General features: G+C 42.3%; 1 protein-coding gene across 1 annotated transcript in view; it reads left to right on the forward strand.

Moving 5' to 3' along the window:
• The window catches only part of BCL2L13 (BCL2 like 13), a 101,801-nt gene that overhangs the window by 36,361 nt on the left and 45,322 nt on the right, over positions 1 to 20,118 (forward strand). Inside the window, 1 exon segment of the mRNA XM_030815778.1 lies at positions 18,332 to 18,439. Coding sequence (XP_030671638.1) covers positions 18,332 to 18,439 — 108 coding nt within the window.

A 20,118-nucleotide genomic window follows, 5' to 3' on the forward strand; every position in this document is an offset into this window, starting at 1 on the left:
GCTTAGGACTTTCACCCTCTGAAGCCATTTCCTGAGCTGTACCTTGGCCCCTTTAGCCACGGCTGGAGAGGCTGGGATGCAGGGCACCAAGTCCAGAGGAGGGTGGACCCAGGAGGAGGGGGCCCTGGCCCTGGTCCAGGAAACTATTTTTCCCTCCTAGGACTGTGATGGGAGGAGCTGCTTGGAAGGTTTCTGACATGCCTTGGAGACATCTTCTCCATTGTTTTGGCAATTAGCATTTGACTTCTTGTTACTGGCACAAATTTCTGCATCAGGCTTGAATTTCTCCCTAGAAGATGGGGTTTTCTTTTCTACTGCATCATCAGAGTGCAAATTTTTCAAACTTTTGTGCTTTGCTTCCTCTTGAAGCTTTGTTGCTCAGAAATTTCTTCTGCCAGATACCCTAAATCATCTCTCTCAAGTTTAAAGTTCCACAGATCTCTGGGGCAGGGGCAAAATGCCACCAATCTCTTTGCTAAAACAAAGCAAGAGTCACCTTTGTTCCAGTTCCCAATAAGTTCCTTATCTCCATCTGAGACCACCTCAACTTGGACTTTATCATCCATATCACTGTCAGCATTTTGGCCAAAACCATTCAACAAGTCTCTAGGAAGTTCCAGACTTTCCCATATTTTCCTGTTGTTTTCTGAGCCTTCCACACTGTTCCAACTTCTGCCTGTTTGTTACCCATTTCCAAAGTTGCTTCACATTTTCGGGTATGTTGATAGCAGTGCCCCACTCCCAGTATCAATTTTCTGTATGAGAACAGTACGGGGGAAATCACCCCCATGATTTATTTGTCCCACCTGGCCCCACCCTTGACACATGGGGATTATTACAATTCAAGGTGAGATTTGGGTTGGGACACAGCCAAACCATATTTGCACATTTTCAAGATTCATCTATGTTATAGCATAAATAACCTTCCTATCAGCAATGTACAGAGGTTCTGATTTCCCCATATTCTTACCAACATTTGTTTTCTGTTTTTTTAATATTAACCATCCTAAAGGTTGTGAAGTGGTGCCTTATTGTGGTAGCTTATTTCTTTTTATTGTTGAATAATACACCGTTGTATGACTGTACCATAGTTTGTTTATCGAGTCACCTTTGAAGAACATCTCAGTTCCTTCCAAATTTTGGCAATTATGAATAAACCGTGTGTAGGTTTTTGTGTGTATGCAAGTTTTTAACTCATTTGGGTTAATACCAGGGAGCACAGCTGCTGGGTCGTATGGTAAAAATAATATATTTTGTTTTATAAGGAATTGCTAAACTGTCTTATGAAGTGATTATGTCATTTTGCTTCCTGCCAACAATATGTAAGAGTTTCTCCATCTCTTTGCCAACATAGCTATTCTAGGGGATGTGCTGTAATCTCATTGAGTGTATCTCGTGGTTTTATTTTTTATTTTAATTTTTAAATGTATTATTTTTAATTTTTTTAAATTTTTTGAGTACATAGTAGGTGTATATATTTATGGAGTACATAAGATGTTTTAATACAGGCATTGCAATGAGAAATAAACACATCGTAGGGAATGGGGTATCCGTCCCCTCAACATTTATCCTTTGAATTACGAACAATTCAGTTACTCTTTAAGTTATTTTAAAATGTACAATTAAGGGGCTGTTGAATAGTAGGTCTTAGTCATTATTTCTTTCTTTTTTTTTTTTTTAACCCATTAAGCATCCCCACCTCCTGCTGTCCCCCAGACCCCCATTAATCCTTCTTAGTTCTGGTAACCATCCTTATATTCTCTGTGTCCATGAGTTAAGTTGTTTCTTTACATCTTAGAAATAAGTGAGAATATGTAATGTTTGTCTTTCTGTGCCTGGTTTCTTTAACTTAACACAATGACTTGCAGTTCTATCCATGTTGTTGCAAATGACAGGACCTCATTCTTTTTTTTTTAATTTTTTTATTTTTTAAGACAGGGTCTTGCTCTGTAGCCCAGGCTGGAGTGCAGTGGCATGACCTCAGCTCACTGAAACCTCTGCCTCCCGGGTCCCGGTTCAAGCAATTCTCCTGCCTCAGCCTCCCGAGTACCTGGGTTTACAGGCATGCGCCACCATGCCCAGCTAATTTTTGTATTTTTAGTAGAGATAGGGTTTCACCAGTTGGCCAGGCTGGTCTTGAACTCCTGACCTAGTGGTCCTCCTGCCTCAGCCTCCCGAAGTGCTGGGATTACAGGTGATCTCATTGTTTTTATGCCAGAATAGTACTCCGTTGTCTACATGTACCACATTTTCTTTATCCATTCATCTGTTTATGGACACTTAGGTTGCTTCTAAACCTTGGCTGTTGTAAACAGTGTGCAGCAAACATAGGAGTGCAGATAGCTCTTTGATATACTGATTCCTTTTTTGGGATATATACCTAGCAGTGGGATTGCGGGATCATATGGTAGCTCAATTTTTAGTTAGTTCCCCCCCAACCCCACCAGGCTGGAGTGCAATGGTGCAGTCTCGGCTCACTGCAACCTACGCCTCCTGGGTTCAAGCGATTCTCCTGCCTAAGCCTCCTGAGTAGTTGGGATTACAGGTGCCCACCACCACGCCCAGCTAATTTTTGTGTTTTTAGTAGAGATGGGGTTTCGCCCTGTTGGTCAGGCTAGTCTCGAACTCCTGACCTCATGTGATCTGCCCGCCTTGGTCTCCCAAAGTGCTGGAATTACAGGCGTGAGCCACAGCACTCGGCCTACTTGCATTTTTTTAAATTGAGTTGTGAGAAGTCTTTGTTGTTACTGTTGTTTTTGAGACAGAGTCTAGCTCTGTTGCCCAGGCTGGAATATAGTGGTGTGGTCTCAGCTCACTGCAACCTCAGCCTCCCAGGTTCAAGTGATTCTCCTGCCTCCACCTACTGAGTAGCTGGGATTACAGGTGTCTGCCACCATACCTGGCTAATTTTTGTATTTTTAGTAGAGACGGAGTTTTACCATGTTGGTCAGGCTGGTCTGGAACTCCTGACCTCTAGTGATCTGCCCGCCTTGGCTCCCAAAGTGTTGGGATTACAGGCGTGAGCCACCGTGGGCAGTTGTAAGAATTCTTTATATGTTTTGGTTACCAGATTCTTATTAGATACATGATTTTTAGATATTTTCATTCATGCTATGGTTTGTCTTTTTACTTTCTTGGCAGTATCCTTTGACATACAAACATTTTTAATTTTGGTGAATTCCAGTTTGTCTATGTTTTCTTTTTTTTTTTTTTTTTTTTTTTTTGAGAGCATGAGGAAGGGCTTATAGTTGCGTATTCTTTTTTTTTTTTTTTTTTTTTTTTTTGAGACAATCTTGCTCTGTCGCCCAGGCTGGAGTGCAGTGGCGCTATCTTGGCTCATTGCAACCTCCGTCTCCCAGGTTCAAGCAATTCTCCCACCTCAGCCTCCCAAGTAGCTGGGATTACAGGTGCACACCACCACGCCGGGCTAATTTTTTGTATTTTTAGTAGAGATGGGGGTCTCACCATGTTGGCCAGGCTGGTCTTGAACTCCTGACCTCAGATGATCTGCCCACCTCAGCCTCCCAAAGTGCTGGGATTACAGGCGTGAGCCACTGTGCCCAGACTGTCTTACTTTTTTTTTACTATGCTTCGGGTGTCTTATCTAAGAAACCATTGGCTAATACAAGGTCATGTACATTTTCACCTGTGTTTCTTTCTGAGAATTTTACAGTTTGAGCTTTTAAATTTAGGTCTTTGATCTGTTTTTGTTTTTTTTTGTTTTTTTTTTTCCTGAGATGGAGTCTCACTGTGTCACCCAGGCTGGAGTGCAGTGGCGCTATCTCAGCTCACTGCAACCTCCACCTTCCCAAGTTCAAGCAATTCTCCTGCCTCAGCCTCCCAAGTAGCTGGGATTACAGGCATGCACCACAGGTGTGCACCACGATGCCTGGCTAATTTTTGTATTTTTAGTAGAGACGGGGTTTCACCATGTTGGCCAGGCTGGTCTGGAACTCCTGACCTCGTGGTCCACCCGCCTCGGCTTCCCAAAGTGCTGGGATTATAGGCGTGAGTCACTGCGCTTGGCCTGATCTGTTTTGAGTTAATTTTTACATATGGTTTGAAGTAGGGATTCAGATAAGTTCTTCTGCATAGTACTGTGGTTTCAGTGTCCCCTGAAATTCATATTGTAACTTAGCTCCCAATGTGGCAGTATTAGGAGATGGGGCCTTTTAGAGGTGATTGCATCTTGAGCACGTTGTCCTTGTCTTAGGTCATTTATATTGCTATAAAGGAACACCTGAGGATGGGTAATTTATAAAGAAAAGAAGTTTATTTGGCTCCTGATTCTTTCTTTCTTTTTTTTTTTTTTTTGAGACGGAGTCTCGCTCTGTTGCCCAGGCTGGAGTGCAGTGGCACGATCTCGGCTCACTGCAAGCTCCGCCCCCCGGGTTCACGCCATTCTCCTGCCTCAGCCTCCCCAGTAGCTGGGACTACAGGCGCCTGCCACCACGCCCGGCTAGTTTTTTGTATTTTTAGTAGAGATGGGGTTTCACTGTGTTAGCCAGGATGGTCTTGATCTCCTGACCTCGTGATCTGCCCTCCTCGGCCTCCCACAGTGCTGGGATTACAGGCGTGAGCCACCTCACCTGGCCTGGCTCTTGGTGCTTCAGGCTGTTTAAGAAGCATGGCGCTGGCGTCTGCATCTGGTGAGGGCCTCAAACTGCTTCCACTCATGGTGAAAAGGGGAAGCTCATGTGTGCATGTGTGCAGAGATCACATGACAAGAAAAGAGGCCAGTGAGAAAAGGAAGGGAGGTACCATGCTCTTTTTAACAACTAGTTCTGGCAGAAAGGAACTGAGGAAGAACTCACTGAGAACCTTGAAGATGGTACCAGGTCATCCATGAGGGATGCACTCCCATGACCCAAACACCTCCCATCAATCCCCACCTCCAACATTTGGGATCAACTCTCAACATGAAGTTTGGAGGGGTTAAACAAAGCAAAGTATAGTAGCCGTTACAAATGGATGAATCCATTCGTGGGTTAATGGATTAATGAGTTATGTGAGTGGGACCAGTGGCTTTATTAGAAGAGGAAGAGAGACCTGGAGCTCACACATTAGCATGCTCAGCCCCCTCGCCATGTAGTACTCTGTGCTGCTCGGGACTCTGTTTGAGGTCAAAGGCAGTCCCTCAACCTTGGACTTTTCAGCCTCCAGAACTGTGAGAAATAAATTCCTTTTCTTTATAAACTATCCAGTTTCAGGTATTCTTTCATAAACAAAATAAAATGGACTAATACACATGGGGATCTCTAGTTGTCTCAGCACGATTTGTTGAAAAGTTATTCTTTCTCCCATTGATTGACCTTGGTACCTTTCTCAAAAATCAATTCACCATATATGTATGGATTTATTTTTCCCTTCTCAATTCAATTCCATTGGTCTGTATACCTGTTGTTATACCATACTATCTTTATTGCTGTAGCTTTGCAGTAAATTTTGAAATTATGAAGTGTGAGCCCTTCAACTTTGTTCTTCCTTTTCCAAGATTGCTTTGACTATGCTGTGTCTCTTGCAATTCCATATTAATTTTAGGATTGGTTTGTCTATTTCTGGAAAAAACAGAGTTAGAATTTTGATGGGGATTACATTGAATGTGTAGATCAATTTGGGCTGTCCTGCCATCTCAAATCAGCTTTTTTTTTTTTTTTTTTTTTTAAGACAGAGTTTCGCTCTTGTTGCCCAGGTTGGAGTGCAATGGCACGATCTTGGCTCGCCGAAACCTCTGCCTCCCAGGTTCAAGTGATTCTCCTGCCTCAGCCTCCCAAGTAGCTGGGATTACAGGCATGCGCCATCACGCCTGGCTACTTTTGTGTTTTTAGTAGAGATGGGGTTTCTCCATGTTGGTCAGGCTGGTCTCGAGCCCTTGACCTCGGCTGCCTCGGCCTCCCAAAGTGCTGGGATTACAGGCATGAGCCACTGCGCCCGGCTTACATCAGCTTTTCAAGGCAGATTTGTATAACCTAATTTGAAATTGAGCCGTAATATATTATTTCCAGAGATGTGTACTGTTTCATTCTTATCTTAGCTTTTCTATCAGGAACAGGAGATGGTTGATCTCGACCACTATGAAGCCAGACCTTGGGTGGTCCATGGTGGAATTCTGCATTCTTTTCCCTCAGATCTGTCCTCCATCAGTCTGTCTCCCAATCTGCAAGATGCTTAGGGGGTAGGGTAACGCTAGAACCTGAAAATTGCAATCATAATTGGTTGTCTGGAATTTGGTTGTTTAAAACAAAACAAAAAAAAGGCTGGGCATGGTGGCTCACACCTGTAATGCCAGCACTTTTGGAGGCTGAGGCAGGCAGATCATGAGGTCAAGAGATCGAGACCATCCTGGCTAACATGGTGAAACCTCGTCTCTATTAAAAATACAAAAAATTGGCCGGGCACGGTGGCTCATGCCTGTAATCCCAGCACTTTGGGAGGCCGAGGCGGGCAGATCATGAGGTCAGGAGATCAAGACCATCCTGGCTAACATGGTGAAACCCCGTCTCTACTAAAAATACAAAAAATTAGGCGGGTGTGGTGGCGGGTGCCTGTAGTCCCAGCTACTCGGAAGGCTGAGGCAGGAGAATGGCATGTACCCGGGAGACGGAGCTTGCAGTGAGCCAAGATCACGCCACTGCACTCCATCCTGGGCAACAGAGCGAGACTCCGTCTCAAAAAAAAAAAAAAAAAAAAAATTAGCCAGGAGTTGTGGTGGGCGCCTGTGGTCCCAGCTACTCAGGAGGCTGAGGCAGGGGAATCGCTTGAACCCAGGCGGCAGAAGTTGAAGTGAGCCGAGTTCGTGCCATGCACTCCATTCTGGGCAACAGAGTGAGGCTACATCTCAAAAAACAAAACAAATAAAAAAAATCTTGTTCCTTTATTTATTTATTTTTTTTGTAGAGACGTTTGTTTCGACATGTTCCTCAGGCTGGTCTCAAACTTCTGAGCTTAGGCGTTCTTTATGCCTTAGCCTCCCAAAGTGCCACTCTGGGCCAAACATCTGGTTTCTTTTTGAGACACAGTCTCACACTCTTGCCCAGGCTGGAGTGGAGTGCAGTGGTGCTGCTCACTGCAACCTCCGCCTTCTGGGTTCAAGCAATTCTTACACCTCAGCCTCCTCAGTAGCTGGGATTAAAGGAGCGCGCCATCACGCCCAGCCAATTTTTGTATTTTTAGTAGAGATGTCATTTCACCATGTTGGCCAGGCTGGTGTCAAACTCCTGACCTCAGGTGATCCGCTCGCCTTGGCCTCCCAAAATGCTGGGATTACAGGCATGAGCCACTGTGCCCGGCCAAAATCTGGTTTCTTAATTGCTGGTCCAGTAAGGTATATTTTGAGGTATTTGTTTTTGCTATTTAATGAACAATTGAACCATTCTGTCTATATGTTCAATGGACCTTTTGGATTTGATTGTAATTATTTGGACTGTCTAGAGTGTTATCACAAGGCTAATTGCCTGAATATTTGCTAAAACAAAGATCATGGAGTTCTACCCTAGACCTACAGGACCAGATACTGCATGCTAGGACTTGGGAATCTATAATTTAATGTGTTTTATAGGTAATTTAAATGTGTTTCCAGTTTGGGGAACTATAGATTTAGAAAGTATTTTGCTCTGGGAGCTCTAGTCCATTCAACTTGGCTAAACTTGTTAATCTGTTCACTTTGATAGCTCCGAATGAATTTTAGGGCTGGAATATAATGATTACTGACTCACTTCACCTCATTTGAAACTGAAGTGGGTGGGACTTAATGTGCTAAAGTCTGTTTATCTTTGAAATATTTGTGTCTCGGTTTATGGTCCAGAATTTATGCAGCATTGGCCCTACTGTGTAGCTCTGTGCTTTAGAAAAACTAGGTGGAGAGGATTAATTAAATGCAAATCACTGAATCTATCTGTGTCACTGGTCAGCTAAATAAATAGCCTTTGTGTCCTAACAGCAGCAGACATTTTCTGGTTTAGGTTTTCCACATGGTTTATTATGAAGTATGACAACTTGTCATGTGTAATCAGCATCACATTAGTCTCAAGAGAATAAGCTCTCCTTTAATCAGCTGCTTTTCTTTAATCTGGTGGGGTGAGGCATATGGTAACCATGACATTTTTGTCATTTGCTTTGTGGGATGGTGGTGGTATTGATGGTGGTGTGATTGGATGTGTGTGGGTGTATGTATGTTTTGGGTATGTAGATTTCCCAAAAAGGGGGAGATGACAGATGGCAGATAAAGCATTCATGTATTCCTTGTCACTGTGCATCAAAAATTATAGTCATATGTCCTGGGAGTCAATAATAATTCTATTTACCAGAATATGTAGTTTCTAATGTTATTTCTCTGTGATTTATTAGAACTTGGGCTAGTCATTAAATTCTCTGAAGTCTCATATTCTTTATGTAATGAGGATAGACTTAACAGCCTTTACAGACTATAAACCTATAAAGTTCTATGATTCAGTCACTGATTAAACTCTCATAAGTATGCAAGTAATAGTGGAAGTCTTATTCTTTCCATTCCTAGTTCTCAGTATTCTCCATCATGACTCATCACCATAAATAAATGCTCTATTTATCTTCCTATCTATGCAGTTGGTCTGTTCTCGTATTTGCCTGATGTAATATGACTTCTCATTTTCTTTTCTTCTTTTTTTTTTTTTTTTTTTTTGAGACAGAGTCTCACTCTGTCACCCAGGCTGGAGTGCAGTGGCGTGATCTCGGTGCACTGCGAGCTCTGCCTCCCGGATTCATGCCATTCACCTGCCTCAGGCTCCCAGGTAGCTGGGACTACAGGTGCGCACTACCATGCCTGGCTATTTTTGTATTTTTAGTAGAGATGGGGTTTCACTGTGTTAGTCAGGCTAACTCCACTCACTCCAGTCACTCCACTGGAGTCACTCCACAGTCCACAGCCTGGACTCCAGTCAGGCTGGTCTCGATCTCCTGACCTCGTGATCCACCCGCCTCAGCCTCCCAAAGTGCTGGGATTACAGGCCTGAGCCACCGTGCCCGGCCTTATTTCTTTTACCTTTTGTCATTTGAGCTAGCCTCAAAATATACTGATAACTTTGTATTTTTTATTTATTTGTATTTTTAAGCTACACCTGCTGGAATGGGAACTTTGTTTTTTTTTATTCCTTTGAATGTATTTATAATTCTTATTGTGTGTTTTTTTAAGTGTCTCCTCTCCCTAGCGAGGTTGTCATGTATACATAGAGAATACAGTGAGCTTTTCCTCTGTACGTATACATCTGTACATTGTAACTCTTTAAGTTTTTATCATAGTAGATAGTGGTAGCTATCAAGTATTTGAGTATTTTTTTAGTCCATATTTCACACAAGTCTAGGACAAAGGAAGTATATCCCAAAGCGTTTGTAATCTGTTTAGAATGATGATGATAAAGTAAAAAATCATCAAACAGCATAGAATAGTGTATGTTTAAGTGTTAAACTTTGTGACACAGACTAAATATATAAATGTTTAAGGTCAGTGATAGACCCGTAAACATAGTAGTCAGTGAAGACATTTTGAAGTAGAGAGTTAAATTGGTTTTTCAAGGATAGACAGAATTTGAATTATCAGGAAACAGAAGGGCAGTTTATGTTAAGCAAAAATGTAGAATAATATGTTTGAGATTTTTGTTCGTTTTGTTTTGTTTTTTAGAAATAGGTTCTTGCTGGCCGGGCACAGTGGCTTACGCACTTTGAGAGGCCAAGGCGGGCGGATTACGAGGTTGGGAGTTCAAGACCAGCCTGGCCAACATAGTGAAACCTTGTCTCTACTAAAAGTATAGGAAATTAGCCAGGTGTGGTTCCGGGCGCCTGTAATCCCAGCTACTAGGGAGGCTGAGGTGGGAGAATCATTTGAACTCGGGAGGTGGAGGTTGCAGTGAGTAGAGATCGCGCCACTGCACTCCAGCCTGGGCAACCATGTGAGACTCCGTCTCAAAAAAAAAAAAGAAAGAAATGGGTTCTTGCTATGTTGCCCAGGCTGGAATGCAGTGGCTACTCACAGGCATGATTATAGCACACTATGGCTTCAAACTCCTGAGCTCAAGGGGTCTTCCTGCCTAGGCTTCTCAAGTAGCTGGGACTGTAACATGGTACTGCATCTGGCTTGTTTTGTTAGATAGTGAGAAATTGTCAGTGAGTTCATACTGGATGAAAATAGTAATACTTTTTAAAAAAATTCCTTATCACGTATAATTTAATGTGGCTTATAATGATGCATAATGGAAAAATCCAAATAGTAAATAAAAAAATCAGGAGTAGGAAAATTGTACATGTCTATAGTAGGAATAACAGATCAGTAAGTAAGTAGTCTGTGAGATCCTCTACAATTATACTTACTAGTGCTGAGCTGTGAATTTGGTTCTTGGCAAAGCCAAATACATACATACATATATATGTATATATACACACACACACACACACATATATATATATATATGCTATAAAATGGCATATTTAGTTCCAGGAATCTTTTCCCCCCTATAATTTAGAAGCTGTACTAGTTCCTTTTGGTTGGAAAATAGTTTTTTAAAAGATTTCTTTTTTCCGACTTAGAGCTTTATAACATAGGACACAGAAATGCAGTAGAAAATGTTGTCAATATCGGCCAGACGCGGTGGCTCACGCCTGTAATCCCAGCACTTTGGGAGGCCGGGGGGGCAAATCATGAGGTCAGGAGATTGAGACCACCCTGGCTAACATGGTGAAACCCCGTCTCTACTAAAAATACAAAAAATTAGCCGGGCGTGGTGGCGGGCGCCTGTAGTCCCAGCTACTCGGGAGGCTGAGGCAGGAGAATGGCATGAACCCGGGAGGCGGAGCTTGCATTGAGTAGAGATCTGACCACTGCACTCCAGCCTAGGCAACAGAGCGAGACTGTCTCAAAACAAAACAAAAAAAAGAAAATGTTGTCAATATCAAATGTAGTATTAGGTTTCAAAACATTGTCTCGTAAGGTGATTCTGGATAAAGAGAAGGAAGTGACACTGAAGTACAATTCAATTAAATAGTTAACATGCTCTAGGGACCTAGATTATACATACATAAGTTTTTGTTGTTGTTTGTTTTTTTGTTGTTTTTTTTTTTGAGACAGTTTCGCTCTGTCACCCAGGCTGAAGTGCAGTGGCGTGTCTTGGCTCACTGTATCCTCCGCCTCTGGCGTTCAAGCGATTCTCCTGCCTCAGCCTCCCGAGTAGCTGGGATTACAGGCATGTGCCATCACACTCGGCTAATTTTGTATTTTTAATAAAGACAGGGTTTCTCCATGTTGGTCAAGCTGGTCTCGAACTCCTGACCTTAGGTAATCCGCCTGCCTCAGCCTCCCAGACTGCTGGGATTACAGGCGTGAGCCACCGTGCCTGGCCCATATATACTTTTCTGATGGTCCAGCTTAATATGAGGATAAACTACAATGCAGAGGAATGGAGACTACCTATCATGTCAGGAAACCTTGTAGAAAAATGGATCCAATAGGTTATATTCTCTGCAAGAAGTCTAAAACGTTTAGGTGTTCTAAGTTTCTGATTAAGGGGAGGTCAAGAGTAGAATAATAGATATTAAGTAGAAATGTTTTTGTGGAATAGAGGGCTTTTTTCAGCCTGGTTATTTGTTTCTGTCATTGAAGTATGTTTGAAGGAGTGTTAGTAGCTACAAGAAGGATTGATTTCTCTTAAAAGCACGTTCATTCACTGTAGCTCATGACAGTGATTGATGAAAATTCTTACATTGTTGAGTATGACAGAGATTACCTTAGCCTGGAAAAAATTGAAGGCAAGTCCGTTAGAGGCAAGCCACCCTTGGAAACAGGTCGCAGAACATCTGGTATTCAGGAATACAGCTTTTTAGTAAAACTTCCCCAATCAGTTTGTTGTGCAATGTCCAAAAATTTAAGCAACACATGTTAAGCCATTCTCTCTAGCAGCAATTGAAGAGCAAGAATATAACTGCCTGTCAAGATTTCTTCTAGTTTGTGTTAAAACAGCCCTATTTTATATTACATGGCATTATCTAAACTGACAGAGGTTGTCCTGCTGTTCCTACCTTTCACAGTGTGGAAAGCAGGTTCTGTATAAGCATCACTGATTAAAAATCTGTGATAAGCTGATTTCTGTTCACAGAGATAAGGGGCCAGGAAAGATAATTATCTAATAATATAGTTTTAGAGCATGAAAAGAATTGGTGAGTGGGAGCGCCTGTCTATTGGGCATTTATCTCATTACTCTTCACAACAACCCTTCGTGGTGGGTATTATTTTCCCATTTTATATAAGAAGAGAGATGGTGGCTCACGCCTGTAATCCCAGCACTTTGGGAGGCTGAGGCAGGCAGATCACTTGAGGTCAGGAGTTCGAGACCAGCCTGACCAACATGGCGGAACCCTGTCTCTACTAAAAACAAAAAAATTAGGCGTGTTGGCACACGCCTGTAATCCCAGCTACTCGGGAGGCTGAGGTGGGAGAACTGCTTGAACCCAGGAGGTGGAGGTTTGCAGGGAGCCGAGACTGCACCATTGCACTCCAGCCTGGGCGACAGAGTGAGACTCTGTCTCAATTAAAAAAAATCATAAAGAGCAGAGGGTCAAGAATATTATTTTCCTTGCCCAAGTGATGAGTTAGAAGGCCTGACTCCAAAGCTTATCATCCACTTTATGGCTGCTTTCCAGGAAGCTGGAAGGGAAAGAGAGAATTTTATTGCAAGAAATAGCATGGGCCGTAAATTAATTTCCCAGCTTGTGTTTGATTTCCCTTAGTAATGTCATGATATATTCTGGAGATCACTGTACCTTGTGCAGTTATGTTAATCAGTGCTGTTGCAGAGCCATCCAACACTACAAATTACTTCTAAAGGGAAAACCTGTTATAATTATAAACAGTAATGGAGATTTAGTAGAAGCTTCTCTGTAAAGGTAGACTTTTATGCTTTATGAGAATTCATAAAGATTAGGATAAATTGGCATAGGATCTTTCTAGGATAAATTGGCCTCACATTTTTGCGTAATAGATTGTTTTATGTAACATTTTCAAGTTTTTATGAATGTAGTTTATCAAAGATACTTACTTAGGCAGAAGTAAGTGAAATGTCATTAAGCAAAAGTATATGCTATTGGTGACATTGAGGAGATCCTTTGTGTTACATTTCAACTTTTAAGGATCCTAGCACTTAGATAGGCAGAGGCAGGAGGATGGCTTGAGCCCAGGAGTTCGAGACCTGCCTGGGCAATATAGTGAGACCCCATTCTCAAAAAATAAAAAATAAAAAAAAAAGGATTTGAATTTTATTTTGGTTAGTCTCAGCTCATAAGGAAAGTGTTTTATGTCACTTAAAGGCATGTTATTTTTGTCAGCTTTAAAAGTAGAAAATGAATCAGAATCTGTGATATGTAAAAATGTTTAACCTTTTGTTTTTTAAAGGTATTTTAAATACCCGTGGATGATAGAATAATCAAGTTTCTTGACCTTAATAGAATTAATTCAAAGCCCATCTGAGAATTTGGGATTCTTTAATTTGGTTGCAAAAAATGAAAACATAGGCAGAGCCTGGTGGCTCATGCCTATAATCCCAGCATGAGGGAGGCTAAAGGTGGACAGATTGCTTGAGCCCAGGAATTTGAGACCAGCCTGGCCAGCAAGGCAAAACTGCCTCTACCAAAAAAAGCAAAACCCCACACAGCTGGGCACTGTGGCTCACACCTGTAATCCCAGCACTTTGGGAGGCTGAGGCAGGCAGATCACGAGGTCAGATCGAGACCATCCTGGCCAACATGGTGAAACCCTGTCTCTACTAAAAATACAAAAATCAGCTGGGTGTGGTGGTGCGCACCTGTAGTCCCAGCTACTTGGGACGCTAAGGCAGGAGAATCACTTGAACCCAGGAGGCAGAGGTTTCAGTGAGGCGAGATCGCACCATTGCACGATCTGGTGACAGAGTGAGACTCTGTCTCAAAAAAAAAAAAACCTACACAAATTAGCTGGGCATGGTGGTGTGTACCTGTAGTGCCAGCTACTTGAGAGGCTGAGGTGGGAAGATTGCTTGAGCCTAGGAGGTTGAGGCTCTTGTGAGCCATGATAGTGCCACTGCACTCCAGCCTGGGCAACAGGATAAGACCCTGTCTCTAAAAAAAAATAAAAAAAAAAAAAAAAAGGAAAGAAACATAACATAAAATACATAGAAGTGCTGAAGTGCAGTGGTGCAGTCATGGCTCACAGCAGCCTTGACCTCCTAGGCTCAAGCGATCTTCACACATCAGGCTCCCGAGTATCTTGGACGACGGGAACATGCCACTGTGCCCAGCTAGTTTTTTAAATTTTTCGTAGAAACAAGATCTAGCTATGTTGTGCAGGCTGTTGTTGAACTCCTAAGCTCAAACAGTCCTCCTGCCTGGGCCTCCCAAAGTGCTGAGATTACAGGCATGAGCACCACACCCAACTGAAGTGAAAGTTAAATAAGGGGACATGAAAGTCCCTGTCAGAAGACAGTATCACTGATACAGACAACCTTTCTGCTCTCCGTTAACTATTTAATCATGTCAGAAATGTTTCTGAGATCTTTCATTCCTAGCCACCCAACCAGAAGATGACGAGAGCACAGCCTAGATTGACGATTTTGTAGTCAGACTCACCAGAGTTCCAATTATAACTTCTTTATGGTAGTGGTAGAACCTATCCAAGCTTCAGTTTCCTCATCTTCAAATGGAACTATTATTTCATCCCTCATAAGGTTGACTTGGAAATTAAATGAAATAACACATAGGAAATGTTTATTACTGTGCCTGTTAAGTAACAGATACTTTGTAAATGCTTGCTGTTCTGCCCTTCCTGAACTTCCTCAGTCTGTATAAATAGTTTCATGTACTGGACAAATCTTACTCATTTTTGTGCTACGTAGATGCTCAGGACATACCTGACAAATAGCAAGTAGTCAGTGTTTCTTCAGTGGATAAATGAATAGTAGGTAGACCTGCAATTTGGTGGCCCAGTTCATGCTGCTTTTTGTTTGCTTGTTTGGTTTTTTTGCTGAAATTCTTGCACGGTGGAGTATAGTTGATTGCAGGGCCCTTCCCCCACACCCGGGTAGGGGCTTCATTGTCCCCACAAGTTACTTATCTCAAGTCTTTAGGGAAGTGAAAAATCACTCTAACAGAAGGTTAGTTGCTAAGTATACAATTCAGCATCCTCTGGGTGTTCAGGTAAGCCTGAATTTAAGTTCCAGAAATGAGTGAGATTCCTAGGATGGCTCTGAATTATCTTGACTTCCCTGAATGTTTCTGGCTAAAAACCAAGCTGGGATTATTGATGTGACTGTGAATCTGGCCCATGTCCCAGGAATGTGGATTCTGCTGCATATGTCAATTGGTTTGGCTCTTTTTTTTTTTTTTTTGAGACAGAGTTTCGCTCTTGTGACCCAGGCTGGAGTGCAATGGCGCGTTCTTGGCTCACCGCAACCTCCGCCTCCTGGGTTCAAGTGATTCTCCCGCCTCAGACTACCGAGTAGCTGTGATTACAGGCGCCTGCCACCATGCCTAGCAAATTTTTGTATTTTTAGTAGAGACGGAATTTCACCATGTTGGCCAGGCTGGTCTTGAACTCCTGACCTCAGGTGATCCGCCTGCCTTGGCCTCCTGAAGTGCTGGGATTACAGGCGTGAGCCACTGCGCCTGGCTGGTTTGGCTCTTTTTATCCGAAATTTTTTGTTTAAATGGAAATTTTTGCTCTGTAGTACTGAAATCACCTGAAAGTAGAAGAAAAAAATTATTCAAGAAAGAATATTTTTGCAATGTGGGGAGAACTTGAGCTTTTTATATAAGCTTTTAAAGCTATAAAAGGAACTATGCTGTTTTACCCCCAAATTTGCCCACTTTTAATTCAGGAGAAACGTTTTGGTCTCCTTTATGTTCTAGTCTCTGGATACAAATCTTTTCTTTGTTCTTTTTTTCCCCCTATTACCAACCACAGGTTCTTAGGCTCCTGTGTAATAGAAATTGACACAAGGCCAAGCAAGTTTCCCAGACAAGGCTATATTAAGACTTATGGGCCAGGCACGGTGGCTCACGCCTGTAATCCCAGCACTTTGGGAGGCCGGGGCGGGTGGATCACCTGAGGTCAGGAGTTCGAGATCAGCCTGGCCAACATGATGAAACCCCATCTCTACTAAAAATACAAAAAATTAGCTGGGTGTGTTGGCGGGCGCCTGTAATCCCAGCTACTCGGGAGGGTGAGGCAGGAGAATTGCTTGAACCCCGGGGGGGCAGAGGTTGCAGTCAGCTGAGATTGCACTATTGTACTCCAGCCTGGGCAACAAGAGCGTAACTCTGTCTCAAAAAAGAAAAAATTAAAAAAGGCTGGGCACGGTGGCTCACGCCTGTAATCCCAGCACTTTGGGAGGCCAAGGCGGGCGAATCACGAGGTCAGGAGATCAAGACCATCCTGGCTAACACGGTGAAACCCCGTCTCTACTAAAAATACAAAAAATTAGGCGGGCGTGGTGGTGGGAGCCTGTAGTCCCAGCTACTCGGGAGGCTGAGGCAGGAGAATGATGTGAACCCGGAAGGCAGAGCTTGCAGTGAGCGGAGCTTGCGCCACTGCACTCTAGCCTGGGGGACGGAGCGAGACCCCGTCTGAAAAAACAAAAAAGGAAAATTAGATGGTAATTAGTAAAGAGTTTAAACCAAGGTTTATAAAGGTCCTGAGAGGGTCCATGAATGCCCTAAAATTGCTTGCCAAACATTCTGGGAGGAGGGGCCATTATTTTATTGACATTCTTTAAGAACCTGAAATGTCAAAAAGCCCAAGAACAAGAACTGCTGTGCCGTGATCACTGTCATAGAGGCAGGCCTGGACTTTGGGGTGTTTGATTTAATATAGCCCGTGCTTGCAAGAATGGCGAGAGGCGACATTGTGCAGGGGTTAGGGCCCAGACCCTGAAAGTTGACTGCCTGGGTTTGTATCTGAGCTCTGCTGTTGGTGCACCCTTGGTCACATTTCTTCCCTGTGCCTTAGGTTTTTCACCTGCAAATTGAGGATAATAGTAATACCTATCTCAAAGGGTTGTTATGAGCATTTAATGAGCCTATGTGTGTATACACATACATAGGTACATATGTACATGTACATACAAAGTGCTTAGTATAGTGCCCCCAGCACTTGATATTAGCCATTATTGTGTATTGTTTTCACTAAAACTAACTTGGGTGGAATTGGACTGTCAAATGACAGAGGTACTGCTTTCAGGCTTCAGCAGTATCTTTTTTTGTACCTTAGTACTTGCAAAGATAAATAATTATCTTGCTGTATTTAGAAAAGTTAGTAGCAAAATAGAATTAACCAGTAATAAGCATGAGAGACTGGTGATGAGCATAACTCATGAATCTAATGTGATTAGTACAAAGAAATTGTTATGCCCGCAGTGGTGGAATTTTAGCCTCAGTTGTGTGCTTTGTGGACTTAAGCAGCAGTCAACTAACTGTTGTGGGCAGGGTGGGGGGAAGAAAAGAAGGAAAATTACAAAGCATGTATAAAATGCTAGAAGTATATCATTTAAAAATGTGTCCAAAAGTGAGATGCAATTAGGGATCTATATAATTTGAAGTGGGGGGAGTGGACATCTCCCACCACCACTGAAATATTAATAACATGAATTCTTTTTGTTTTTATCATATTCCATCTTCATACTTTTTAAAAAGGATACATTGTCTACGAAAAGAGAGGACTGGTCCCACTTATTGATACATCTTTCCCAACCTCCTCTTGAGTTAATGTGTTTCTGGAGATTCAGCTCAATTTCCCTGTTTCTGGCAGAAACGTCTGGAAAGGTGGAGACTTAGTCTCAATCCATAGGCCCAAATATTTCTACTAATGGTTGTTTTTGATTTGTTTTGTTTTTTAATTATTGCAAAAAGGATTTCCTACCCTCCCTAATTTTGATAATGAATTTTAATTTTGCATTTTTTGGCTTAACAAATTGCTATTGTAGGGCCGGGTGCTTACGCCTGAAATCCCAGCACTTTGGGAGGCCGAGGCAGGTGGCTCACAAGGTCAGGAGTTCGAGACCAGCCTGGCCAACATAGTGAAACCCTGTCTTTACTAAAAATACAAACAAATTAGCCAGGCATGGTGGCGGGCACCTGTAATCCCAGTTACTTCGGAGGCTGAGGCAGGAGAATCGCTTGAACCTAGGAGGCAGAGGTTGCAGTGAGCGGAGATCACGCCATTGCACTCCAGCCCCAGTGACAGTGCGAGACTCTGTCTCAAAAAAAAAAAAAAAAAAAAAGTGCTATTATATTCTAATGGTTTCTCTCTCCCTCTTTCAGTAATAACCTTTTTTGTTGCTTTCAGGGGTTCAACTAGATACAGCTTCACAATCTCTGGATCAAGAAATTTTATTAAAAGTTAAAACTGAAATTGAAGAAGAGTTAAAATCTCTGGACAAAGAAATTTCTGAAGGTCTGTTTATTCTTATTTTTCTAGTTAATAAGCAGATTCTGTCTGATATGGTTTACTGTTTGTTTAATTTGATTTTTACAGTGGGGTGTTCTCAACATTTAACAACTTACACCAATTATACATTGGTAGAAATTTATAAGGGTAAAAGTAGAAGGTAGCCTTTTTTCTTTCCTGGAGGATATGTTGATGGAAGTTCCCCAACTATACCTAACAGGTTAGATGTAGCAGTTTCCCATGTTAAGTTTCGGATAAATGATCATGTTAAGGTTCTTTCCATTCAGTATGGTTTGATTTGTATTTATTATTACCTTTATAAGTAATAACGACATAAAAAGGAAAAAGTAAGCATACGCTTCTTTTATTTTTGTGTACATATATACTGTAGATAACTGTAATTATAATGTACATTCAACTTTATAGCCATTTTATTTTGCACTTAACATTACAACATAAACTTTAAAAATAGTTACTCTACTAACTGCATGAAATTTCATTCACTGAATAAATGTTTTTACTCAGTCATTCCCTTATTATTATTATTATTACTATTTCAGAGACAGGGTCTTGCTCTGTTGCCCAGGCTGGAGTGCAGTAGTGAGCACTGGGATTACAGGTGTGAGCCACCATGCCTGGCCTGTTGCCTTATTATTGAGGGGAGCATTTGGATTATTATTCCTTTTTTCACTGGACAACAACTACACAGCATTTGCATTATTTCCTGTTTTGTCTTCCATAGGTAATGCTGCATTGAACATCTTGCCCAATGATATAAATATATTTTTACAGCTTCATTGAGATATATTTTACATACCATAAAATTCATCCATTTAAAAGGTCCAGTTCAGTCTGGGCACAGGGACTCATGCCTGTAATCCTAGCACTTTGGGAGGCAAGGCCTCAGGAGGATTGCTTGAGCCCCTGACTTCAAAACCAGACTGGGCAACATAGGGAGACCATGTCTCTCTTTATTAAAAAATAATAATAATAAAGTACAATTCAGTGGTTGTAGTGTATTCACAGAATTTATCACCACGATCTAAATTTAGAACACTTTCAGTCCTCCTTAAAGAAACACAATACACGTTAGCAGCCACTTCCCATTCCCACTAGCCCCAGGTCCCAACCCCACCCCACACCAGGCACCCACTGATCTCCATTCTGTTTTTATTGATTTGCCTATTCTGGAAATATACATAAATGGAATAGTTCACTATGTGGTGGTGGTGGTGGTGGTGGTGGTGTTTTGAGACACAGTTTCACTCTCGTTGCCCAGGCTGGAGTGCAGTGGCACTATCTCGGCCCGCCGCAACCTCCATCTCCCAGGTTCAAATGATTCTCCTGTCTCAGCCTCCTGAGTAGCTGGGATTACAGGTATGCGCCACGATACCCGGCTAATTTTTTGTATTTTTAGTTTATTTATTTTTATTTTTTTTTTTTATGGAGTCTGGCTCTGTTGCCCAGGCTGGAGTGTGGTGGTGGGATCTTGGCTCACTGCAAGCTCTGTCACCTGGGTTCACGCCATTCTCCTGCCTCAGCCTCCCGAGTAGCTGGGACTACAGGCGCCTGCCACCACACCCAACTAATTTTTTGTATTTTTAGTAGAGACGGGGTTTCAGCATGTTAGCCAGGATGGTCTCGATCTCCTGACCTCGTGATCTGCCCGCCTTGGCCTCCCAAAG

Source organism: Nomascus leucogenys, chromosome 7b (assembly GCF_006542625.1).
Source record: "Nomascus leucogenys isolate Asia chromosome 7b, Asia_NLE_v1, whole genome shotgun sequence".
Taxonomy (NCBI): Eukaryota; Metazoa; Chordata; class Mammalia; order Primates; family Hylobatidae; genus Nomascus; species Nomascus leucogenys.